The sequence below is a fragment of the Bradysia coprophila genome (assembly GCF_014529535.1).
Source record: "Bradysia coprophila strain Holo2 chromosome IV unlocalized genomic scaffold, BU_Bcop_v1 contig_5, whole genome shotgun sequence".
NCBI classification, from domain to species: domain Eukaryota; kingdom Metazoa; phylum Arthropoda; class Insecta; order Diptera; family Sciaridae; genus Bradysia; species Bradysia coprophila.
Window position 1 is genome coordinate 4,383,151 of NW_023503374.1, and position 20,809 is coordinate 4,403,959.

A 20,809-nucleotide genomic window follows, 5' to 3' on the forward strand; every position below is an offset into this window, starting at 1 on the left:
CAAGTACAATAATAATATTGTGCAGATCATATGATTACACACATACTTCAACGACAATAAAAGGCAACACAAAAAAAGAACTTTTTTTTTCTCATTTATAAGCTGGCACTTAAATCTGCCATTTCAACTGTATGTCTTAACCCCAAATTACCCCAATCATAAACATAAAAAACACAATTTTCCTTTTCATATCAAAAAAATGTCATTAATTTCCTTCAATCTCCCTGCACACCACCTCCCTTGACCACCCAAATTACATATATAGAAATGTCCTGAGTCGAAAATAAAGCAGAGAAAACCTCCGAATCAACCCAACAAAAACGCAATGGGAGAAACCATGTAATCATAAACATCATTTTTCTTCTTTTGCAGAGCCTTCGTGGACAACACATTTCTGCAAACAATAACCCTAGACGACAATCCGTCATTCGGTGATTTGCCAGCTCGACTATTCCATGGTAATCCAAATCTTGTGGAAATATCCATGCGAGGCAATGATTTACGAACATTAGATGCAGCACAATTTCCACTGGACCGTCTCCAGAGATTATATCTATCCGACAATCCACTCGAATGCAATTGTTCTTTGTTATGGCTGTGGCGACTTACAACTGGCCAGCACGATGAAGAAAATACGAACACGACAAATATACTCGTTTTAGATAAAGATAAAATTGGATGTGATATATGGGAGGAGCGGAAAATTCGTCGAATATTGAAGACAATGTCTGAAAGTGAAATCAAATGTCCAGCGCACATTGTGACAATAATAAGTGCCGTGATGAGTATACTGCTGGTCGTCATGACCGGCGTTAGTGTATTGTGTTATTTGCGAATGGTGCGAAAAAAGAAACAGGCACTGGCCGAACGGAAGAATGTTAATAAGCGTGTCATACCGCAACCAATTGATAAATTGGAATTGGAACGATATTTGGCCGCACAGGAAATGGAACACGAATACAGGGCATTGCGACCGTGGGAAATTCCCGTCAATAAATTGATCGAAGAGCCAGACCATTACGAGAAATTCGATGATTTTCGGTACGATACAAGACGTTCGCATAAGCAACCGCATGTGGTGTATGTATGACTTTGTGGTAAATTGAAACAATTGAGTAAAATTATTTTTAAAGAGAATTTAGAGTAAAATGATTTCTAAAAATTTCTGTCAAATATTTTCTTAATCAAAGAAAGAGGAGGAGGAAGAGAAGGGAAGTAAAATTTTCAGTAAGGAAAAAGTCAATAAATTTTTATGGAAATTAGAATGAGAATTCGAACGGAAAGGAAAGAAACTGAAAGTTTTTCTTCTTCATTTTAAATAAAATTAAAAGTGCAAATAAATAAATTTAAAAGAAAAACGTCTTCGATAAGCAATAATGAAAAAAACAGTAAAGTTAAAGCTAATTTTTAAAGTTTATATATTTTATTACAAACGAGTTGAGCGCTCCTTCTTACCGTTATTTTTTGTTTGTTTTCATTTCCCCACAAAACAATATTTATAATTGACAAGAGAGAGAGAGAGTGCTGCGGGAATGACAACGTGAATTATCGCGAAAAAAATCCATTGCAACACATGCTTTGAAATCGCCAAATTTAAGAGTGAACGAGCTTCACTAATATACCAGTTCCCCACGTGATGTTGAGTCGACAACTTTTATTTTTGTGACCTAGAAAGGCCTTGACGAGAGAAGACCTAGTGTATGTCTCGGCCGTCACACATCTAGTGTCAAATGACAAATGAAAAAGAAATTTTTTGTTGAAATGGGTCGTTGTGCCCAATATAAATTTTTAAATTTTCAACTTGTCACGCAACTTTTAAAATTCATTCACTTTGGCAAATCTACTTGGATTTTGTTAGATGTGTGACGGTAGAACACTAGGCATACCCTCGTTAAAGCACTTCTAAGGCTCAAAAGGAATAGTTATTTGTTAACAAATGAGAGAAAATAGAAAATTTCAGCAAGAGCTAAAGTTCAAGGTGGAATTTCTTATATCTCCCCGAGGTGAACACAACATTTTTCATGCTTGCGTTCTGCGAAATTCCGCATCTTTGTCCACTTAGGAGAAAATAAAATAAATGGCGTGTTTTGGTATTCGGCCATTTTATTTAGTTGAGAAAATGATCACTTTCTCACCCAATAAGGCTGTACCCGCCATTTGAGGAGAGAAAATGAATATTTTCTCACCCAAAATGGCGCCTCTCAGAATAACAACAAAACTACAGTTTCACAACGCTTCATAGTGGAACAAATAATTTCCCTATCGGGTACATGTGGCATTTAACACCGACAACATCTTAAGAGTGCTGTGGAACATTCTTGCTTTCACTTCCTATGAGTTGACCTGACATGACAAATTTGTGACACTATAGATTTTGTTGACAAAACCGTTCTACAGTGGGTTATTAAATGGTAGTTTACGGAAAATTTCCTGAGAACTTAAAAATCATGTCGTAACTTCAAAAGAAAAAAAATTGATGATCGTTTCTTCCGTATCCCAATACCGTTTAATACCAGTTCGTCCACTGCACAAATGACTTCAATAACAAAATTTTGTTTGATACAAAATCTTGTACTTCATTAGTTCTGTCATATATTTTGTTATTTAATAAAGCAGTAGCTACAGCTCATCGAATATTTTTGAAGTCGTTGTCGATAACAGATGACTCTTGAAATTTTTAGACTCGTATGAAGTATTCAGGTCTTATAGGTTTACGCATACGTTTGTAACACGTCGAATTGGACTCCCTTAGTAAGGGGAAGCCTATTGTGGTTGTGATTGATATCTCGATCAAATTTTGACCGAATTTTATGATATTTTTTTATTGAAATGTGATAACGAATTATTCGTCACGAATGTAAAGTGTCAGTACTATTTCCGGTCTTCCAACAAAATGGCTGCCGGTGGCCATATTGGATTTTAGTAAAATTGAAATATCTTGAGAAAAATGGTACTTAATGTTAATTCAATTCGTACGGGGCTGTCGACATTGTCTCCGGCAATTTCTTTATGCAGATAACAAGGCAAAGAAAGTGATTTTAGGGCCCATGGCTTTTCAGCAGAAAACGAAGTGAGAGACATAATGAGTTTCACATTAAAAGCTTTCGATACGAATAGGTGTTTGGTACTGGTCGGCGTTAGCTTATGTTTTTATTAATATTATTGGCCAGAACTCATCGACTTTTGGTATCGTCGCCAATCCACATGAGAAATTTGTGATCGAATGTTTCGTATACCCTTCGGATTTGCCAGTGGTACATCGTCTCTATTTTCACAACAAGAGCGACTTTCTTTGAATTCCAAACATTCGATACTATGAATAGGTTAACCAGAAATGTTTGCATAATTGCTGGATGATGAAAACATTTTTGATGTGAAACAACCTCTTTGACGGAATTAGAACCAGCAGCAAAATGTTCGGATATATTCGGTTCGAAAGAGCATTCATCCGTACATAACATCAAAATGAAATTCCTCCATTAACCGAAACTATTACTATTGAAAACCGTCTTCATCTCTCCACAATGTTCCACATTCCGAACCGGTCCGGTATTCATTTCAATTTCTACATCTCCCCGAAAAATAATTGCGTTTAGACGCAACCTTTTTGTTTCGGTTCCATGGCAAAGTTTAAAAATATATGGCCACAAATGGGGGGTAGGGTAAAAACAACACGAAAACCAAAGTGATTATCCTTAATGGTATGTATCGTACACCAACCACCATCCATACGTATATATGTATACCGAACTAAAAAAAAACGAGCCATACATCAGCCATACAGTCCCAATCCTCAGATCGTCCATTAAAGCTTCTTTTTTTGTTGTTGTTGTGTAAATGATGTTTTGTACAGTATTCGGGCAGTAGGTAACGCAGATATTTTTAATGAATGTCGTTTAGTTTTAAATATTTCCAACTTTATGGCCATAATAAAATTTTATAGATAAAAATACTTTATGGCATTTCATTAAACAAAACAAAAAGAGAGAGAGAGAGAAAAAAAAACCGGATGAAAATCATGAAATCCTTTATTCCATCCGTTCTACGATGATACTTGTATCTCATATTTCCACAATAACTTCCACAATTCGAGTACACACCATCAGTTCATAATATGGATGAAAGGTTTTTTTTCCCTCGTTGTTATATGATTGGTGCACTACAATAATATTTTATTACACGTCCACAATACCATACCGTATACCATCATCCTCAACACTTCTCGCTTTTCGCCATGCCTCGGCTCTCTCTCAATGAGTGCTCAATAAAAGCGATCGAAAATTTAAATTCCAATTCATGTTTATATGCAATATAATGCCAAAGGAATTTTCTACACACAAACGATTTAATTAAGCTTCACCATCTGAATGGGATACCTAACTGTGTTAATCGATTTACAATATATATTTTAGCATTCACATTCGGTCACATATTTTATTTGACAATCGTTAGATTGAAAATCCCTCATTTCGATTTGTTTGTTTTCATCACACAACCGCACATAAGCTCAACGCTCGCCAAACAACAGACATACGCAGCATGTCGGCTGGACGATATTCAAAACATGAAAGGGACCATTTTGGTAGACAGTTTTTCATCCAAATGATATTCGAACTGATGGTATATATATAGCTTATGGCATGGACTATGTGGATAAACGTGTAGAGTGTTTTCTATTAGATGAAATGACCATTTCAATCGTTTTACCTTGCATACCGGAACGAAGTCAACCCAAATCGTTTGTGTAAATGGGAGGCTTATTTTTAAGGGTTTCACATGAACCTGATAAACCAGACGTTGCATCTTACAGTTACATTCTCCATCATCAGAGTTTCGTTTGTCAACGGAAGACAAAAGTCACGAGTTTGGTATGAATTTAAACAGTTCTGACAGATGTCCTTGTCTTTATCTAGTTGTCTAAAAAAAACGAGCTGACCCCATCCCATCTCCATGTCATTTATTATGCTTCAATAGGCTTACATCGTTGCTACTTCCATAAACTTGATCGTAATGTCTTATTACATTGCTGATGCTTGTCAATAACATTTTCGTCGTCTGAACGATACATCAGACGTAATAGTTTCGGCCAATTTCACCTACTGCCTATGCGACCAAATGGTCCATGAAACTTTCTTCCATCTATGTGACCATTTTCTCTACACGAACATAAATTCCCGGATCTGCACATAAGATAACCCCCCTCACATAGTCACATACAATTTCCATTCAATTACGGTCTAAATTGCTTCTAACATTTTCTAAATATGAACAACACACACACACACACACAACCCGAAAAAAACTTTAATGCGACAGCGAAGATGAATCGGTTGTGTTTTTGTCTTTTCTATTTGTTTTGAGTTTTGCTGCTATTCTGCTCAATTTTCTCTAAAACAAATGTGGGGACAATGGGGGAAATGAAGAAACATTTAAATTTTTATTTATTTTTTGCAACAAAATCTATTTGGAGTATAGTAAACTGGACTGTCGTCGTCAAATGATGATGGTACTTCTGTCTGTTTTTTTTTTGTTCATTTCTCGAAAATCGTATAGTATCTTCTACACTTAAGTGCTTTTAAGTTTGTTTGTAGGTCACTCGATATAAATGGCTTTACTCTGACGTCGGTATGTCATGCGGTATTGGCGAGAAAAATGTTGAAATAAAATGAAATGGAGGATACGTGAGCTAATGCCAAAAATTGGGGTGATCAAATTGTAATTTCAATACCTTCTGTAGAAACGGCTAATCATTTGTTATCGTCAACGACGACAAAAAAACAAGCGCCGTGTTTCGGTTAGTTTTTATTTATGTATAGCAAAAATTATGTTAAAATGTTTGAAGTAAAAGATTTGAACGCATCAAATGCTTTAAATAGAAGCAGGAGATTTATCGGTTATAGCTCAATATGCTTGGAAAAGATTAAAAAGAAATCTTTAGCCATTTACAATTAAGGCAACCGAACAATCATGTTAAAGCGCCCTGTCCATTTACACCCGCGCCTGCTGTTGGATCATTCCATACACTTTTCGTTGTTCAGGTAGTATATACATATGCTACTAGAACTGCAAAGTGTCTCAGTTCGAGATCGAGTAAACGATTCGAGTCGAAGTCGACGTCTCTAGCAAAAGAGTTTATAACCAAAAATGGCTAAATTTTCGAATTGCACACAGCTGTTTTTCACTGCAGCTGCTATTTGCACTGAAGAGCAAACAGTCACTCCGTAATACGACAAACATTTAATTGGTTCGCTAAAACTGTGTCAGCAGGTTTATGTTTCCATGTAAACTTTAATAAAAATTCTTTTCTACTATCCTAAAGCATCAACTCAGGCAGTGAGCTTAAAAAGGTTGAAGGTAAACACCACAGAGAAGTTGTACGATTCACTTTTGAAAAGTTGATTTAAACAAAATCACTTCACGTGATTCGCCAAAGTGAAACGTTTAAATTCCCTTTTCCGCATTTATTTTTTTTTCCTAACAATTTATGCTCTACTTGTTTTAGCTAAATGATTTAAATTAAAATGCATGCGAAATTGAAGTGTGGCGCTAATTTTATATGGTAAAAACCTTTCGGTGTAATATAAACGGTGGCAAAGCATTTCTGATGAGGTAGAGAAACATTTAACGAAAAAAAAAGAAAATCTCTCACACTCTCACCACCGAATGAAAAGTCCTTAAGGAAAAACCACACCAAAAAGCCACAAGCTCTCTATATATCTGGAGTGTTCGTAATAAATATCCTTTCAAAATATTTTCTGCAAATACAACAATATGTGTACGGTATAAATTTTGCAAAAGCTTTTGCTTTTAAAAACATTAAATTAAATTATGATTTATAAAATGCCTTGCAGCTGGTGTATGTGTGTGTGAGCTTATGACGGTTTTATGTACACATTTACTGTGTGAAGCCCATGGGTAATGGGAATCATCATCAGCATCATTAAATAGGTTCGGTTCGACGGGGTGTGGGATAATGGGTGGGGAGTAAAAATAGCAAATGTAAATAACTTTCATTTTATGATCTAACAAACAAAACAGGAATGAATACACACAATAACAACACAAAAAAATCACCGAAAAAAAGAGCATTTTAAAAGCGAACAATAAATAAACGAATTGATATGTCTGACGGTCTGACCAGAAATAATTTTATTTTTGTTTGCTTGCTGTTCAAATTAAATGCAGCCTTTTCGAAACTATACCCCACACCATCCACCAGCTTTCATGCATAATATTTTTTGATTATTTAATTAAATTCTCAACGCAAATATATATATGAACGGAGTTTTTGATTTTAATTAGTTGTGATTTTGAATATACAAAATAAAATGACAATATGTGGTGTAACAAATTAATGCAAAAAAAAGGGAGAAAGAAATTGTAAAAATGAAACAAACAAAAATTATTAAAAATTATTAAAAATAATTTAAAATAAACAAAATCGTGTATAAAATAAGTAAAATTATTGACAAAATATTATATTTATAAAAAAAAGGAAGGAAACCAGACAAAACATTTGGAATTTATGTACAGAAAAAAGAGAAAAAAAAGAATTTTTTAGTTGGAAACTATATACCATATTTAGATAACCGAATTCATTAAACCCTAACATCCTAACTAAAAAAATATATTTAAAACGAAAGAAAACTTGAGTGGCGATAAATTGCACTTGTTGTTTTAGTGCAGAGTGTTATGAACGAAGACGGGAAATTTTTTGCTTTTTATTCCCTCAGCTTATAACAATTATTATTTATGCACTAGACGTCGAGTAATGCATGCGAGGTAAAAATTTGTTTGTTTTTTTCTCTCTCTAGAAATCTGATATAATGAAGTAAAGTAGGTTAACGTTCTCAGTTTTCCAAGCGTAATTTGTTTTACAATATTTTAATGACTTTTTACAACGTTTTTTTTCTGTCCAATTAGTGCTTCTGTTCTGTCACACAATGTAAACACAATTCGATTTAACCTGTCACAGACGGCAAGCATTTTAACAGTTTTACTATTCAAACTGTTACATCATTTGATCAAAGATTTTCACAGATTGATTTGAGAAATCTTTTACTTCATTTGTTTTGAACATGCTTTTTGCTATATATGAGACCTCTTTAGTCTGAGTTTGTCGTTTATCATTGCTGTCGTTGTCGATAACAGATGTATCTAAACTGATAATTTTGTGAAATATAGGAAAGCCCAAAATTTGCAATTAGGAATGCAATGAAATTATTACCGTCCGCAAATCGTGTCGTCATTCTCAGCAATAGTAAAATTATTTCAAAACTCGTTTTTTTTTCTTGAGTTAATCCGAGTGGTCAATGATCAATTGACGGACTCAGTTCGAGAAACACCATTATTTACCCAAAAATATTCTTCAGGTGGAATGAATAAAATCAATTGGATTGTAATCTTTGCAAATGTGACTTCTTTATTTTCTCCCACGAATAGATAATAGGTAATTTTTTTTTATTTGCTCGCTTATGGCGCAGTCAGTAAAAAACGACCTTTTCCATCAACAAATACAATAAATAAAAATCATCCACTCTATTCCTTCCTAAAGTTCCATGAATAGCAATAGAAATTTTCTGCAATCTTTGTTTCAGGATTCATGCAACCTAATGATTCAAAAGCAAGGGGTAAAATGTTATTAAGTCTAGGATGCTCAATGTACAGGAAAAACTAAAAACTTACAGTTTAATTACTTCAATCCAACGACCTCCAATCCATACCTTAAACATTTCATCCAGAGTGTGTGTGGTATGAATAGTTTGAATTTTTTCATACAGCTTGCTGTAATTGCTACTTCCCTTGGTACGTGTGGCTCGCCTTAATTTCAATTACTACAGCTGTGCAGTTAATAAGTAGTTACCACCCAACACAGGAACGTAACATTTTTCTTATAAGAAACTACCCCAAATGTCTTAATCGTTTCTTACAGCTGTACCACTTCATTCACAAGTTGAATTCTTAATTATTTTATTATTTTTTCGCATGTGCAAATCGTCTTCTGCCAGCAATTTTTATTATGTTCATTTATAGTTGCTCAAGCTCTTTCGAGGAAGAAGAACCGAAATGAACGTATAAATAGTAAGATAGGATTGTAAATTAAAGTACCATTTAAAAAGCAATGCATTAGGGTTGTATATTTACTAATTAATTAATAAAAATGAAATATAAAAAAAAGAAAAGAGAAAAAAAAGAAAAGAGAAAAAAAAACTAACGATATTTCTAGCAATATAATTCTTTATAAAAAAATTGATAAACTTTCGCAATCAAATAAAATAAATTAAATCAAAATATTGAAAATGGGTTTTTCGAACAATTAATGCGTTTCGTTATCGCAGCGAAACAGGAAAAAAATAAGACCAAAAACAACAAAACATTCGGAAATAGAATTGTTCTTCTAAATAAAACACACGATTTATTATTAAACATATAAAATATGAAATATTTATGAAATACGTCTCAAATTTTATACTCCTCTAGCGTATACTTATATTATTCATTTGACGAAGTTATGTACATTTTTCATTTGTGGAAGAGGAAATAAATTTTTTTTAGAGAACTTTTCCTTTCACCCTTCCCCACATTTAATGTTAATTAATACATTTAGTGAATGATGATCAATTTGTAAACATTAATCTCGTAAAAACTAATAATGAATGTAAATATATTGAAATAATAATTGAAAAAAAAAAAAAAAAATTAAAAACAAATGATACAGTTAAATGATATGAAAATGAAGATACAATATATTATTAACAACAACAACAACAAGAACAACAACACAAAAGAATTAAATTAAAATAAAAATGAAAGAAAAAACAGAACAGATTATATATAAGTTTATGATAAAAAAAATGTTATTTCTATACAAGACTGAATTTATTCAGAATAAATTACTTTTATTCAGAAAAAAAAGGATTCGTTTCATTTCACTCGTCAAGCAAGAATACGCAATCCTCTCTCTAGCAAACAAACTTCGTTTGGACGCTGTCAAAATACCACCTTATTGACAAGGAAAGTGGACATTTGCTAGAGAAAAAGGAACGCACTGCCAACAAAAGAAGAGACGATCGAAACGATTTTCAGATAAAATAGTTCATTACATACGACATGGAGAGAAAACCGAAGATTATAACTTGAGATATGAGTGGAATTTGAGACCATTGAGTGATCATTAAAATGAGGGATTATTTAAAAGAAAAACAGCCTACCGAAATCAGGCGCATTTTCCAATGGAATTTTTTGAAATTCATCCACCCTGAATCTCAAGGTTTCTAGAGGACGTAGGGTCTTATGGGCGTTTGGAAGCATCTACAATGAAATATGAGACGTTGAAATTAATGTATGGATGCATTTTAAACCCAATAAGACCCTATTTTCCCGAAAGTAAATGCAATGCAATTATTAATGAAACTTCACACGACCCTGTACCAAATGCAGATTACATTTTTTGTAAACGGAACAGTGTTGTCCAGAGATTTTTTTTGTAAATTTCAGTAAATGAAAGTTTCTGTAACAGTTTTTTTTCGAGAATTCGCTTCGGTCGTAAGGAAAACTTTGGACTGGTGTTGAAAAAATCGAAAAGCTCTCCAACAGCTACTACAGCTAATTTTCCGTATTTTGGAAATCTAAAGGTTTAGAATTTCCATTTTGCAAGCTTGAGCCGAACAAAATACAAAAGAAGGATATTTTATGAATAAAGTGATGTTCTACGAATTGACTTATGGATCATCTCCAAAAAGGGCGAGAATAGGAACAGTACCGTACATAAAGCTACCAGTTGTCACTTTAGGCTTTTCAATTTTATTTTTCAACAAATCATCGCACGCAATATTCACTTAAAGAAATTTCGTAAATTATTTGATCTGTAAACGAGACTTTTCATTTGTGTCTGGAGCTACGTAGGCCACGTAACGTAGCTAGGTGGAAAATTATTTTTGAAGTATGTGAGGGTAATAATCCCTGGCCTCAATTTTAGAACTACAGCGATGAATTTCAGAGTCACGTGTCGCAATATAACGAATTTTCGGTATAAGAACATTTGAAAATCATAATCAACGGCATAAATCTGTGCTAGAAAATCCTCCTCTGTGCTATGTGGAAATAAAAAGATGTGTGTTGCTGCTTGCTATTGACGGTGCGGCTGAATGGATTTTAACTGAGTATTTCGATGCACTTTTCATATTTTTGAATATAATTAGTCAGCTCGGAGCCCTGAACAAGGTTTCACAAAAAATTTTGATTTTCATCCGTACCGTCAGTGACAGTGGTAGTACATAGCTAATCCTATATACAGAGAGAGTGGTGGAAAACTTGTTGTGGTTGCAATCGGTAATGCCTGAAATTCCTATAACAATTGAACAAAAATTCGGTATCATAAGAGTAAGGGAAGCTGGCAGAGACACGCTAAAGTTTAAAAAACCTGATTTTCAAACGGTCATAGACGCGTGGATACTTGAGGGATGAAGCTTATAAATAGTTCTAGCAGTAGAGCAACATTTCCTCTACCAATGACCAAAAAATTATTTTTGGAGGCCGTTCTCGTTGAGGCCGACAGTAGCTCAAAGTTTTTCCCTCATATTTGGTAAATTTTGCAGGTTTCAGATGCACCTGAGACGCACTTATTAAAAATTTTTGTAATTAAAATGTTTAGTTCTGAAATGCTGGAAGTCTCAGCTGTTCATCGACACCACACATGCATTGACTCATGTCAGCAGTGCCGACGTGTTGGGTGAATAAGTGAAATGTGTGCTTCTACAGCGATTTTGTTTTTTTTTTGTTGTCTCTATAACTTTGTTAATCAAACAAATCATTCCAGTGGTGTTTTCAAAAATGTTTTAAGTCATGCACGAAATTTCGTCGTAGAAGGACACATTTGACTTATTCACACAACATATGGGCACTGTTGCCATGAGTCATTGCAAGTGTGGTGTCGATGGAAAGCTAAGACTTCCTGTATTTTAGAATTAACTATTTTAATTACAACAAATTTTACTAAGTGTGTTTCAGATGCATCTGAAACTCGCAAAATTTTCCAAATATGAGAGAGTAACTTTGAGCTACTGTCGGCCTCAACGTGAACGGTGTCCAAAAATAATTTTTTGGTGATTGGTAGAGGAAATGTTGCTCTACTGCTAGAACTATTTAGTAGCTTCATCTCTCAAGTATCCACGCCTCTATGACTGTTTGTAAATCACGTTTTTTTACTTTTAGTGTGTCTCTGCCGGCTTCCCTTACACTTATGGTACCGAATTTTTGTACAATTGTTATTAGAATTTCAGGCACTACCGATTGCAGCTACAACCAGTTTTCCACCACTCTCTCCGTAGCCATGATGGGCTATGCACCACTCTGACTCTCACCGTCGGTACGGATGAAAATCAAAAAAATTTTGTGGAACCTTGTTCAGGGCTCCGAGCAGATTAATCATATCCAAAAATATCAAAAGTACATCGCAAAGCTCAGTTAAAATTCATTCAACCGCACCGTGTATTGTGATGAGTCAATACCAATTACATTGAGAGTCCGAAGGACAATTTATGTAATTATGGGGTGTGGATACAACTCTCCAGTTTATCTATTATATCGTGCACAACACGTCTATTATGAAAATTTATCAAATATTCTGTAGTACAATGGTAGAGTTTTTGTAACAACCGGCAATTGCTCATACCTTCCACAATTTGGCTGATAGCCGATACGATACGATATATCATCAAAGCTCAATTTGGCAGATGTTTGATTACCCAGGCCACTTCTGTCCTGCCTTCTGTGACAAACAAAAGCACATCGAATTCAATGTGAATTACGAAAATGACAAACTAAATCAAATGTACGTATCAGTTGGACAATAATTTATGCTTTTATGGAAATAATATTTATCATTGAATATCGTCTCGAGGAAGCAGCATTAATAAACAGTAACGAAAACTAATCACGAAACTAATATAACAATTAATCAGATGGATTTCGGATTGTGTATTATAGATTGTGTACTGGGTTTGTGCGGCTGTGTGTTGTGTAATGTCGGAATGTAATGAAATCATTATGCATGCACGGTACCTTCGTCGTGTCGAGTGTGTATTCTAATTGTTCTCTATGTAAATTGTAAATGGATAAGGATGTTATGGGTGTTTATGTACATGCATAAACATTTTGAAATTCATTTGAGGATACGAGGATTCTACGGTGAATGGAAGTTGTTTCCTATGTATTCTCGTCCTTACGATTACTTTGTAATGACACCATAGTACAGTAAATTCAATTAATATCGGAATGGTGGCAAATTCTAAACTTTTTACAGACTAAGGTTCTGAAAGAACAGATTGAGATACTCAGAAAGGCGCCTGGAGCCAAAATCTGAACGGTTCAGTGGAAGTTTTTATTACTCCACAAATATTACTGCTCCAGGGTCGATTGAGGAGCCTCTAGAAAATTGTGGTATCTCAGTCTCATACCTTTTTCGTTCAGGGTACAAACGTCAAAAGGATCACTTTGAGCAAAGGCTCTATATAGAGCCTTTGCTTTGAGACTACTAAATCTGTCACTTCTTTTTTGCAAAATCTTGTACTTCATTAGCTTTGCTATATAAGTGAACAGAATCTTTGTCTCAATACTTTTTTGTTGCCGTTTTCGACAACAGATGGTCGGCTGTGTCTTGAAGGCGATTCTTTGTCGAATAGTCAGATTCACACAAATTAAAGTAGTAGAGTGCTTCATCAGCAGAGAAATATTTAGATTGAAGCATCGACATGGAGACTTAGTTTTCTATCATTTGGATGCTACGAAAGTCTGAGTATATGTTTTTGTGTCAGCTTCAACTAACAGAACCATCCCCACTTCTCATTTGTCATATTTTAACGTAGCCCACTGCAACTTGTCATTATGCCAAAGAAAATTCCTTATTACGAAAACGATTTCTTTTTCATTTCATCACATCTTGCAAGAGAATTTGATTCTTTATAAACAAATAAATTGACGAGTGCAACGATAAACCGACCCATGATCAAGAATCGAATTATAAAATTGAATGACGTCGAATGCCATCAACACAATTTCCACGATGAAACATTATTATCCCAGGCATTGTGGCATTGTTGGTTCGTCTAAAAACGATTTATTTGCGGTTGCACATTTCACATTGTTGTCTCAAAATGTAATTATAGCCAACGCAGCCCCAACAGCCACAACAATAAAAGTTCATTGCGTTTTGCACACCCATTAATCCGATCTCAATTTCCATCCACTTCCACTCTTCCACGCACACAAAAAAAATCCACTTCCCATAAAAATACACTTTTGCCCGTGCGTGACTCTACCAATATTACTTCGTGACCTGCCTATATCCCTTCATTTATTTCACAACAAATTGAATCATTATCGTGTCGTAATAGAAAAATCATATTTCCAAAAAATATTTATTCATCAGCCCGCATAATGCTGGTAGTTAATAAGGGGTTGTGAATGAGAATTGGTAAATTGACTGGACTAATAAAAAGCATACCTACCACATCACTACTTAATGAATTCCTCTACCTTAGCTGTGTATATATACATATGGAGCTTTTCGGTAGAGCTGCCCTTTTCCACAATATGTTGTTATGTGTGGATACGTCTATTGTGTATGTATGTACCGTAATATATTTAACTTGAACATGAGCATTTGGTTGTTCCAGCAAATCAATTAAATGATAAAATCGAAACTAAAATACCAATGGTACAAAAGTTTAATAATTCATTTTTGGTTCATAGATTCAATGCCTGGTGTGTTCCTATATAATTCGGGGGTCTTCCACATTGATGGCAGCTTCGGTCGTAGGTGTGTAAATCGCTGTTGTGTTGACTATCATATAATAAAATATCCAAACGATTTTGCTTTGGGGTATTTAGAGAGCAACAACAGAGACAACAACAACAAAAAAAAACTTCCAGTTGTAATTCCAATCCATAGACCAATAAATATTGTGAATGGGATTTAGTTTTGCATTGTTGGTGAATGCGTGAACTACCGGACCGTATGCAGATATTCGTGTCCATTGTTTGTATTTTTATTGAAACGCTGGCTGATTGCTGCCTTTTTTTGCTGGGTATGGATTTTTATTTATTTTCATTTTTTTTGTAATTTTAAAACAATTGCTTGGTATATGTAGTGAGTGTATGGTAAAATGTTAATACCTTGAATTTATTCGAACAACAAAATAGAATTTTCTAAAACCTGTTAAAGTTAAACCCTAGAAACAAATAACTTTTTTACAAACAAGAGCGCCAACAACATTCACAAGCCACCCTTAAAACTATTGTATGTGCGGTTTAAAATTGTTGAGTAGGGCACTAGAGTATGTACTTTGCTAATATTTTACGGAATATATTCTATTCCGTAGCAGCGCTTTTATTCTGGTTACCATAAAGAGAGGAATTTTTTAAATTAAATCCATAAAAAAACCCCGTACAAAACGAAATAACATCAAAAGGATTTGCCCGATTTCCAGGAAGTTATTAGATCGCAAAAGCCAGATGTGTGTTTTGTGATTTTACATCGGAAAATCTTTAAAATTATTTTTATTGGTTTAGCATCGGAATTATACCCGGAACAGACAACTTTCATAATTATATGCCAGCAATGATGGAAAAATAATACCATTCCACAGCAGCGACGAGATTTTCGTGCGAAAAGTTATAATTAAAAGGTTTATAACAACATTACACAGGCGGTCGTTGCAAACGTTGAAAATTTATAGAAAAAAAAGAAGAAATGTTGACTTTAGTTCATCAGAATTATTATATTTCTTAGTTTGCTTGCTCTTTTAATTAAAATAAAGTAAAACTCGTCCCTCATTTAAGACTTATTTTAAGTGGAGCTCGCTCAGTCTTTTATTACGAAAGGTAATGCCAGTGCAGTGGTTATGTCAATGTTTTAGACTTGCTTTTTAGTTTTGCTTTTACACAAATCACTTACGAAAACAACGAAATGAGCTTTCTTGTGCCAATTTTTTTGTGGAGCTAGATCAAACTGAGTTATCTGAGCCACAAGCCACGATCAAAAATAAATGGCTGCTTCTTGCGTTCTCATTTTTATTTTTGTATTTTAAAGTCGGATTAGCTCAGTTTATTCTTTTAATACGCCAAATATTTCGACTTCAAATCGAAGTCATCAGCGAACGTCCAGTGCGCTGATTTTTTGATGAAATTTGTTACAGCCACTGATGACGACTTCGATTTGAAGTCGAAATATTTGGCGTATTAAAAGAATAAACTGAGCTAATCCGACTTTAAAATACAAAATTATTGAAGAAGCTCATCAAAAACTACAAAAATTCTCTTTTTTATCTCTAATATCTTACACAAAAGAAGTAAAAAATTTGATAATTGCAACGGAACAAGATGGCTCAGTGGATACTTACTGGCCTTCAGCCAAAATGAATCGGGTTCGATTTCTGTGTCAATATTGATAAAGTGCCCTAAAGTTCACTCAAGCTTTATAATTTGAGTAGATGTGGTGTGTAGCTGTAACACCGGGTGAAAATGTCGGTCTCATGAGACCATGAAATACGTATTCTCAACTGTCTAATTCCAGTCTCAAAATTGCTGGAATTCTCAATTCGGTCTCAAAATATTTTTTTTTTGTGCTATACACATTTTGGATGAACGAATGAGAATGCATAGGACCGAACGAGTAGTATCTTTTCGATAAATTTCTTTGCTAGATTTTGTGAGGCTGGATAAGTGGTCTCATTGTTGATGTGTTTTCAGATCACCTGAAACAGAACCAGTGGTCTCCTCGCTAAAATTTATGGGTGAACTGTGCGAGACTGTATGAATGGTCTTGTAGCAGTTATATCTCCAGACCGCTTGAGACTGAACGAATAGTCTTTTTGCAAATAGTGCGAGACTGGATGAGTGGTCTCTGAACAGAAAATATGTTTTCGAATTGTGGAGATCGGTAGAGACGTCTCTTCATTGGAAAATATTATTTTGGGATTTTGGAGACCGGTTGAAACGTCTCTTTTGCAGAAAATATTGTTCCAGACTTTTTAGACCAGTTGAAACGTCTCTGTGGCAGAAAATGATGTTCCGGTTTCTTTAGACCGATGGAGACGTCTCTTTTGCAGAAAATATTTTTTTGATTTTGGAGATCGGTTGAAACGTCTCTGTGGCAAAAGTACGGTGTATAACTGAATGACTCGTATCACGTAACTCTAATACGGTTAATTTTTTTCATATGTCTAGTCTTCATTCAGGAGAGATGTATGTTAAGCGCCTAAAGTTTCCAGTCACATTAGTGAGCTAATTTTTTAAAATCAACGAAGATGATGATGACGTGACTTATTTAATGGAAAACGTAAAAAAATGGAATCGTAGCAAAGCCAGCATACATTTCACATCAATTTGACAAAGTTCCATTGTACATTTTGTTGAGGATGTTGCTGCTTTTACGAGGAGCTTTAGAATCCGACCGTACAAATGTAAACATTTTTGTGCTAAGCAAATATTAATTTCCCAAAGTGATCATATGTCTTCCAGAATAATAGTTACTTCTGGGAAATCTGTGGCATGTCTCTTGAATACGAAAACTAAAATATAAACTGGGCTGACCCATTCGAAAATTGAATTCATCAGCTCGGTTTTTCACAGCAAATTATACTCAAATTGCATCAGGGCAACTCGTGCCAGTGTAATTGAGTATATACAGCGTTTATCAAGGAGAGATTTGTAAAAAATTGACAGAATTGTCTAATCTTACGTACCCATTCGAGATATATTTACCCGCTTGGAGTTTAAGTCTTGATTTCCACTTACCATAAAAGTACTCCGTGTGAGAGACAAAATTCATTTTTTTAATTCATAAAAAGCATTATCCTCTACTCAATTTCATGATGGAAATAATTGTTCTCTACTCAGTGACGAAAACTAAAACTTTCGTTGGCAACTCGGCGCTTTTTTAGCATTTTTTTGGGCCTATTTTTGGGAAATTGATTTCCTAAATTTGCTAAAATTTTCCGAAATTTGCCAAAATTTTCCAATATTTGCTAGAATTTGCCATTTGCAAATTTGGAAAATTTCGGAAAATCTTAGCAAATGTTGGCAAATTATGGCAAATTGTGGAAAATCGATTTCCCAAAAATAGGCCCTGACAATAGGTGTCGTCACATCGACCTTGAGGGACAATTACACATCTATAGTGCGCAATAGTATTTTACTTTCGCTAAAAAGATGAAAAGTAGAGTTTACGCGTGAATGTTGTTTATCCGAGGCGAAGCCGAGGTCAATAAACACACGAAAATGAGACTTTTCATTTTTATACCGAGTTATGTAATGGATTTTTCATGCTGAGGGCGTCGAAAGACGTGCTTCAAACATGAAAAGTACGGTTTTCGACGCATGTAGTATGTAAAAAGCATTTACCACTCTCAATTGTGTTGTTGCAATAAATAACTATCTATGACGCATATGTCAGTACAAGTCTAATCGGTTTTTATTGCTTTTATTTGCGTTGCATGTTGTACAGAATCTAAGATTATCTCTCCCGTTATTTTGAAATACAGCCTTCATTAATCTTTCTGATATCATGGTCGAGTATAGTCAACAGAAAGTTATAAATTCGCTGATGTTTAAACTTACGATTCAGACCAGCACCAAACATTATTGCATCAATTTCTACGAATCCGAAGCAATTATGAATATTAATTCAAGTATAAAAGAAAATGTTTTATTCGCGAAAACGGAAAATATGGAAGCGGAGGTAGAAGTGTTGACTTCTTGTTTCTTACATAAGCCGACTCTGGCAAAGATGAGCTTATTATTTCTTCTATTGTTGGCAACCGTGTTTTTAATCAGAAACATTGGAAAGTCCAAATTCTGGCCGAAATATGGTAGGAATTTGCCTAGCTAGTTTTTTTGGTATGTCACTTTTATAAACATTTAATTTGATTTAAGTTTTCGTCGTAATTGCGTTGGCGAATGTGGTTAGTGCAACCTTCAGCATGGAGATCAAAGAATGGATTATTGGATTTACAGTGGCAAATTACTGCTCTTGGGTTAATTGATTTTGAATTTTCAGTATTATATCTGTTTTCAATTCATAATTGCAATAAAAAGAGAACGATTTCACTGTCTCTACTAAACAACGAAGTGTAAATAACCAATGTCCACACATCTCGACGCTTATTAACCACACGGAAAGTTCGGCAAATTCGTCATTTGTTGTGTGCTGCATATATTTGCTGCAGACTGAATAATGTTCCCGTGTGTTGTATTACAATAAACATGTAATATGAATATTTTCAAAATATAGTTCCGGCAACAATATTATTCAGCTCGTAGGAATATTGTGAGGTTCCCAGGTATATATTTGCTGTGTGCTGAATTATATCTTCATATTAGTTGTGGGATGTATTACTTAACTTTACCTGCATGCCGAGTATTGACTAAATGGTACTATCGAACTATACCTGCATGCTGAATATTGACTAAATGAATAAAGTCGTCTGTATTTAGAATGGACAATGCAACAATAAATTTATTGTTTTAATGAAATAAAAGGAAGATCTCAAGAACATACGCATAAAGATGATTATCAAATCTAATTTTATTCCTTCATTTAAAGTTATTTCTATTTTTACCGAATTAATATGCAATGATAATGTTACATTTATGTATTTCAATAGAAATATTGACGAACGAACTTTTAAGTCCATTTTCGGTATTAAAGGCTTTTGAAATGTTAACAGAAATAGTTGGTGGTATTCAGCAATAAATGATGGAATTTGTTTATGTACTGTCCGTTTGACAAGAGGATCGCCACGGTTCAGCAGGGGGTTTTGAACATTTGTTTTTTACACGTTGGCACACGTGCTCTTGTCAGATTCAAGATTCTTTTTACGAAGGTTACGCTGATTATACTTTGTGAAAAAGGCCAATACCTTGCAAATATGTCACATCTTGGACAGAATTTGACACTGCAATATCTGCAACATGAAAAAACTAAATGTTCGAAACCCCCTGAAACCCCGTGCTTCCACCTACGTAATATACACAAACTAGGTGAGCCAATCTTATAATTTATTAATTCGCGTAATAGATGCTCACTATTAATGTGAACAGTTTTTTTGTAGAACGATTGAAAAAACCTCGAATTCAGAACCAGGCTCAGAATTAAAATAATAATATCCGATTTTTTTTTTTTTTTTGTATATTTAGTTTATTCAATCAAATTAAGTACACAATTAGTTTTTACATAAATATTTGAGGTTAAAATAAATTTACAGTCATCCAGACTTTTTCAAATTTATGTTCGAGATTTCTACATTTTGATTCGTGTTTGGACTCGATAATTCAGAGAGTAAAATTTTTTCTGTAAAATGAAATTTCAGTAGGCATATCACCTTATAGATTGAAAAAAGTATATGAAAACAATCAATATTCTTATTTTTTTGAAGGGGGGGGGGATTACTTAACCTAGAGATACAACTAATCTGTTGTTAACAAATCAAAGTAGAAAGAAACCAATAAATTCTTAATTTTCAATAATTATTATTGTCAATGGGAAATAAAATTTCAAGATGCGCGTGTGTCTAAAGACAACAGCTTAGAGTCAAGGCCTCTTATCAGCGAGTGAGGGGGTTTGTAAATACAGTTAGCGATTCTTTCGTTTGAAAAATTACCAAATTTACTGATAACAGTGTTATCATGTAAATAGGTCTTGCTAAGCACATTTTTAGCCAATTTGTATAAGTACACGTTGAGTCTTGGTACTTTCGCAATTCTGTGCAGTTCCTCAGTAGATATAAATTTATAATTCGTTCTTGACCTT

The 20,809-nt window shown here is 34.2% G+C and overlaps 2 protein-coding genes across 2 annotated transcripts in view; both read left to right on the plus strand.

The window, feature by feature from the left end:
• LOC119071742 (leucine-rich repeat-containing G-protein coupled receptor 5-like) overlaps nucleotides 1–6,983 on the plus strand; it is a 173,783-nt gene extending 166,800 nt beyond the window's left edge. Inside the window, exon 6 of the mRNA XM_037176774.1 lies at nucleotides 373–6,983. Within this exon, the coding sequence (XP_037032669.1) occupies nucleotides 373–1,090 (718 nt within the window). The 3' untranslated portion in view covers nucleotides 1,091–6,983. The remainder of the gene's footprint in view (nucleotides 1–372) is intronic.
• An 8,016-nt stretch (nucleotides 6,984–14,999) lies between these two features.
• The window catches only part of LOC119071751, a 42,202-nt gene continuing 36,392 nt past the window's right edge, over nucleotides 15,000–20,809 (plus strand). The window contains exon 1 of the mRNA XM_037176786.1: nucleotides 15,000–15,086. The gene's annotated coding sequence lies outside the window, so the exon portion shown is untranslated. The remainder of the gene's footprint in view (nucleotides 15,087–20,809) is intronic.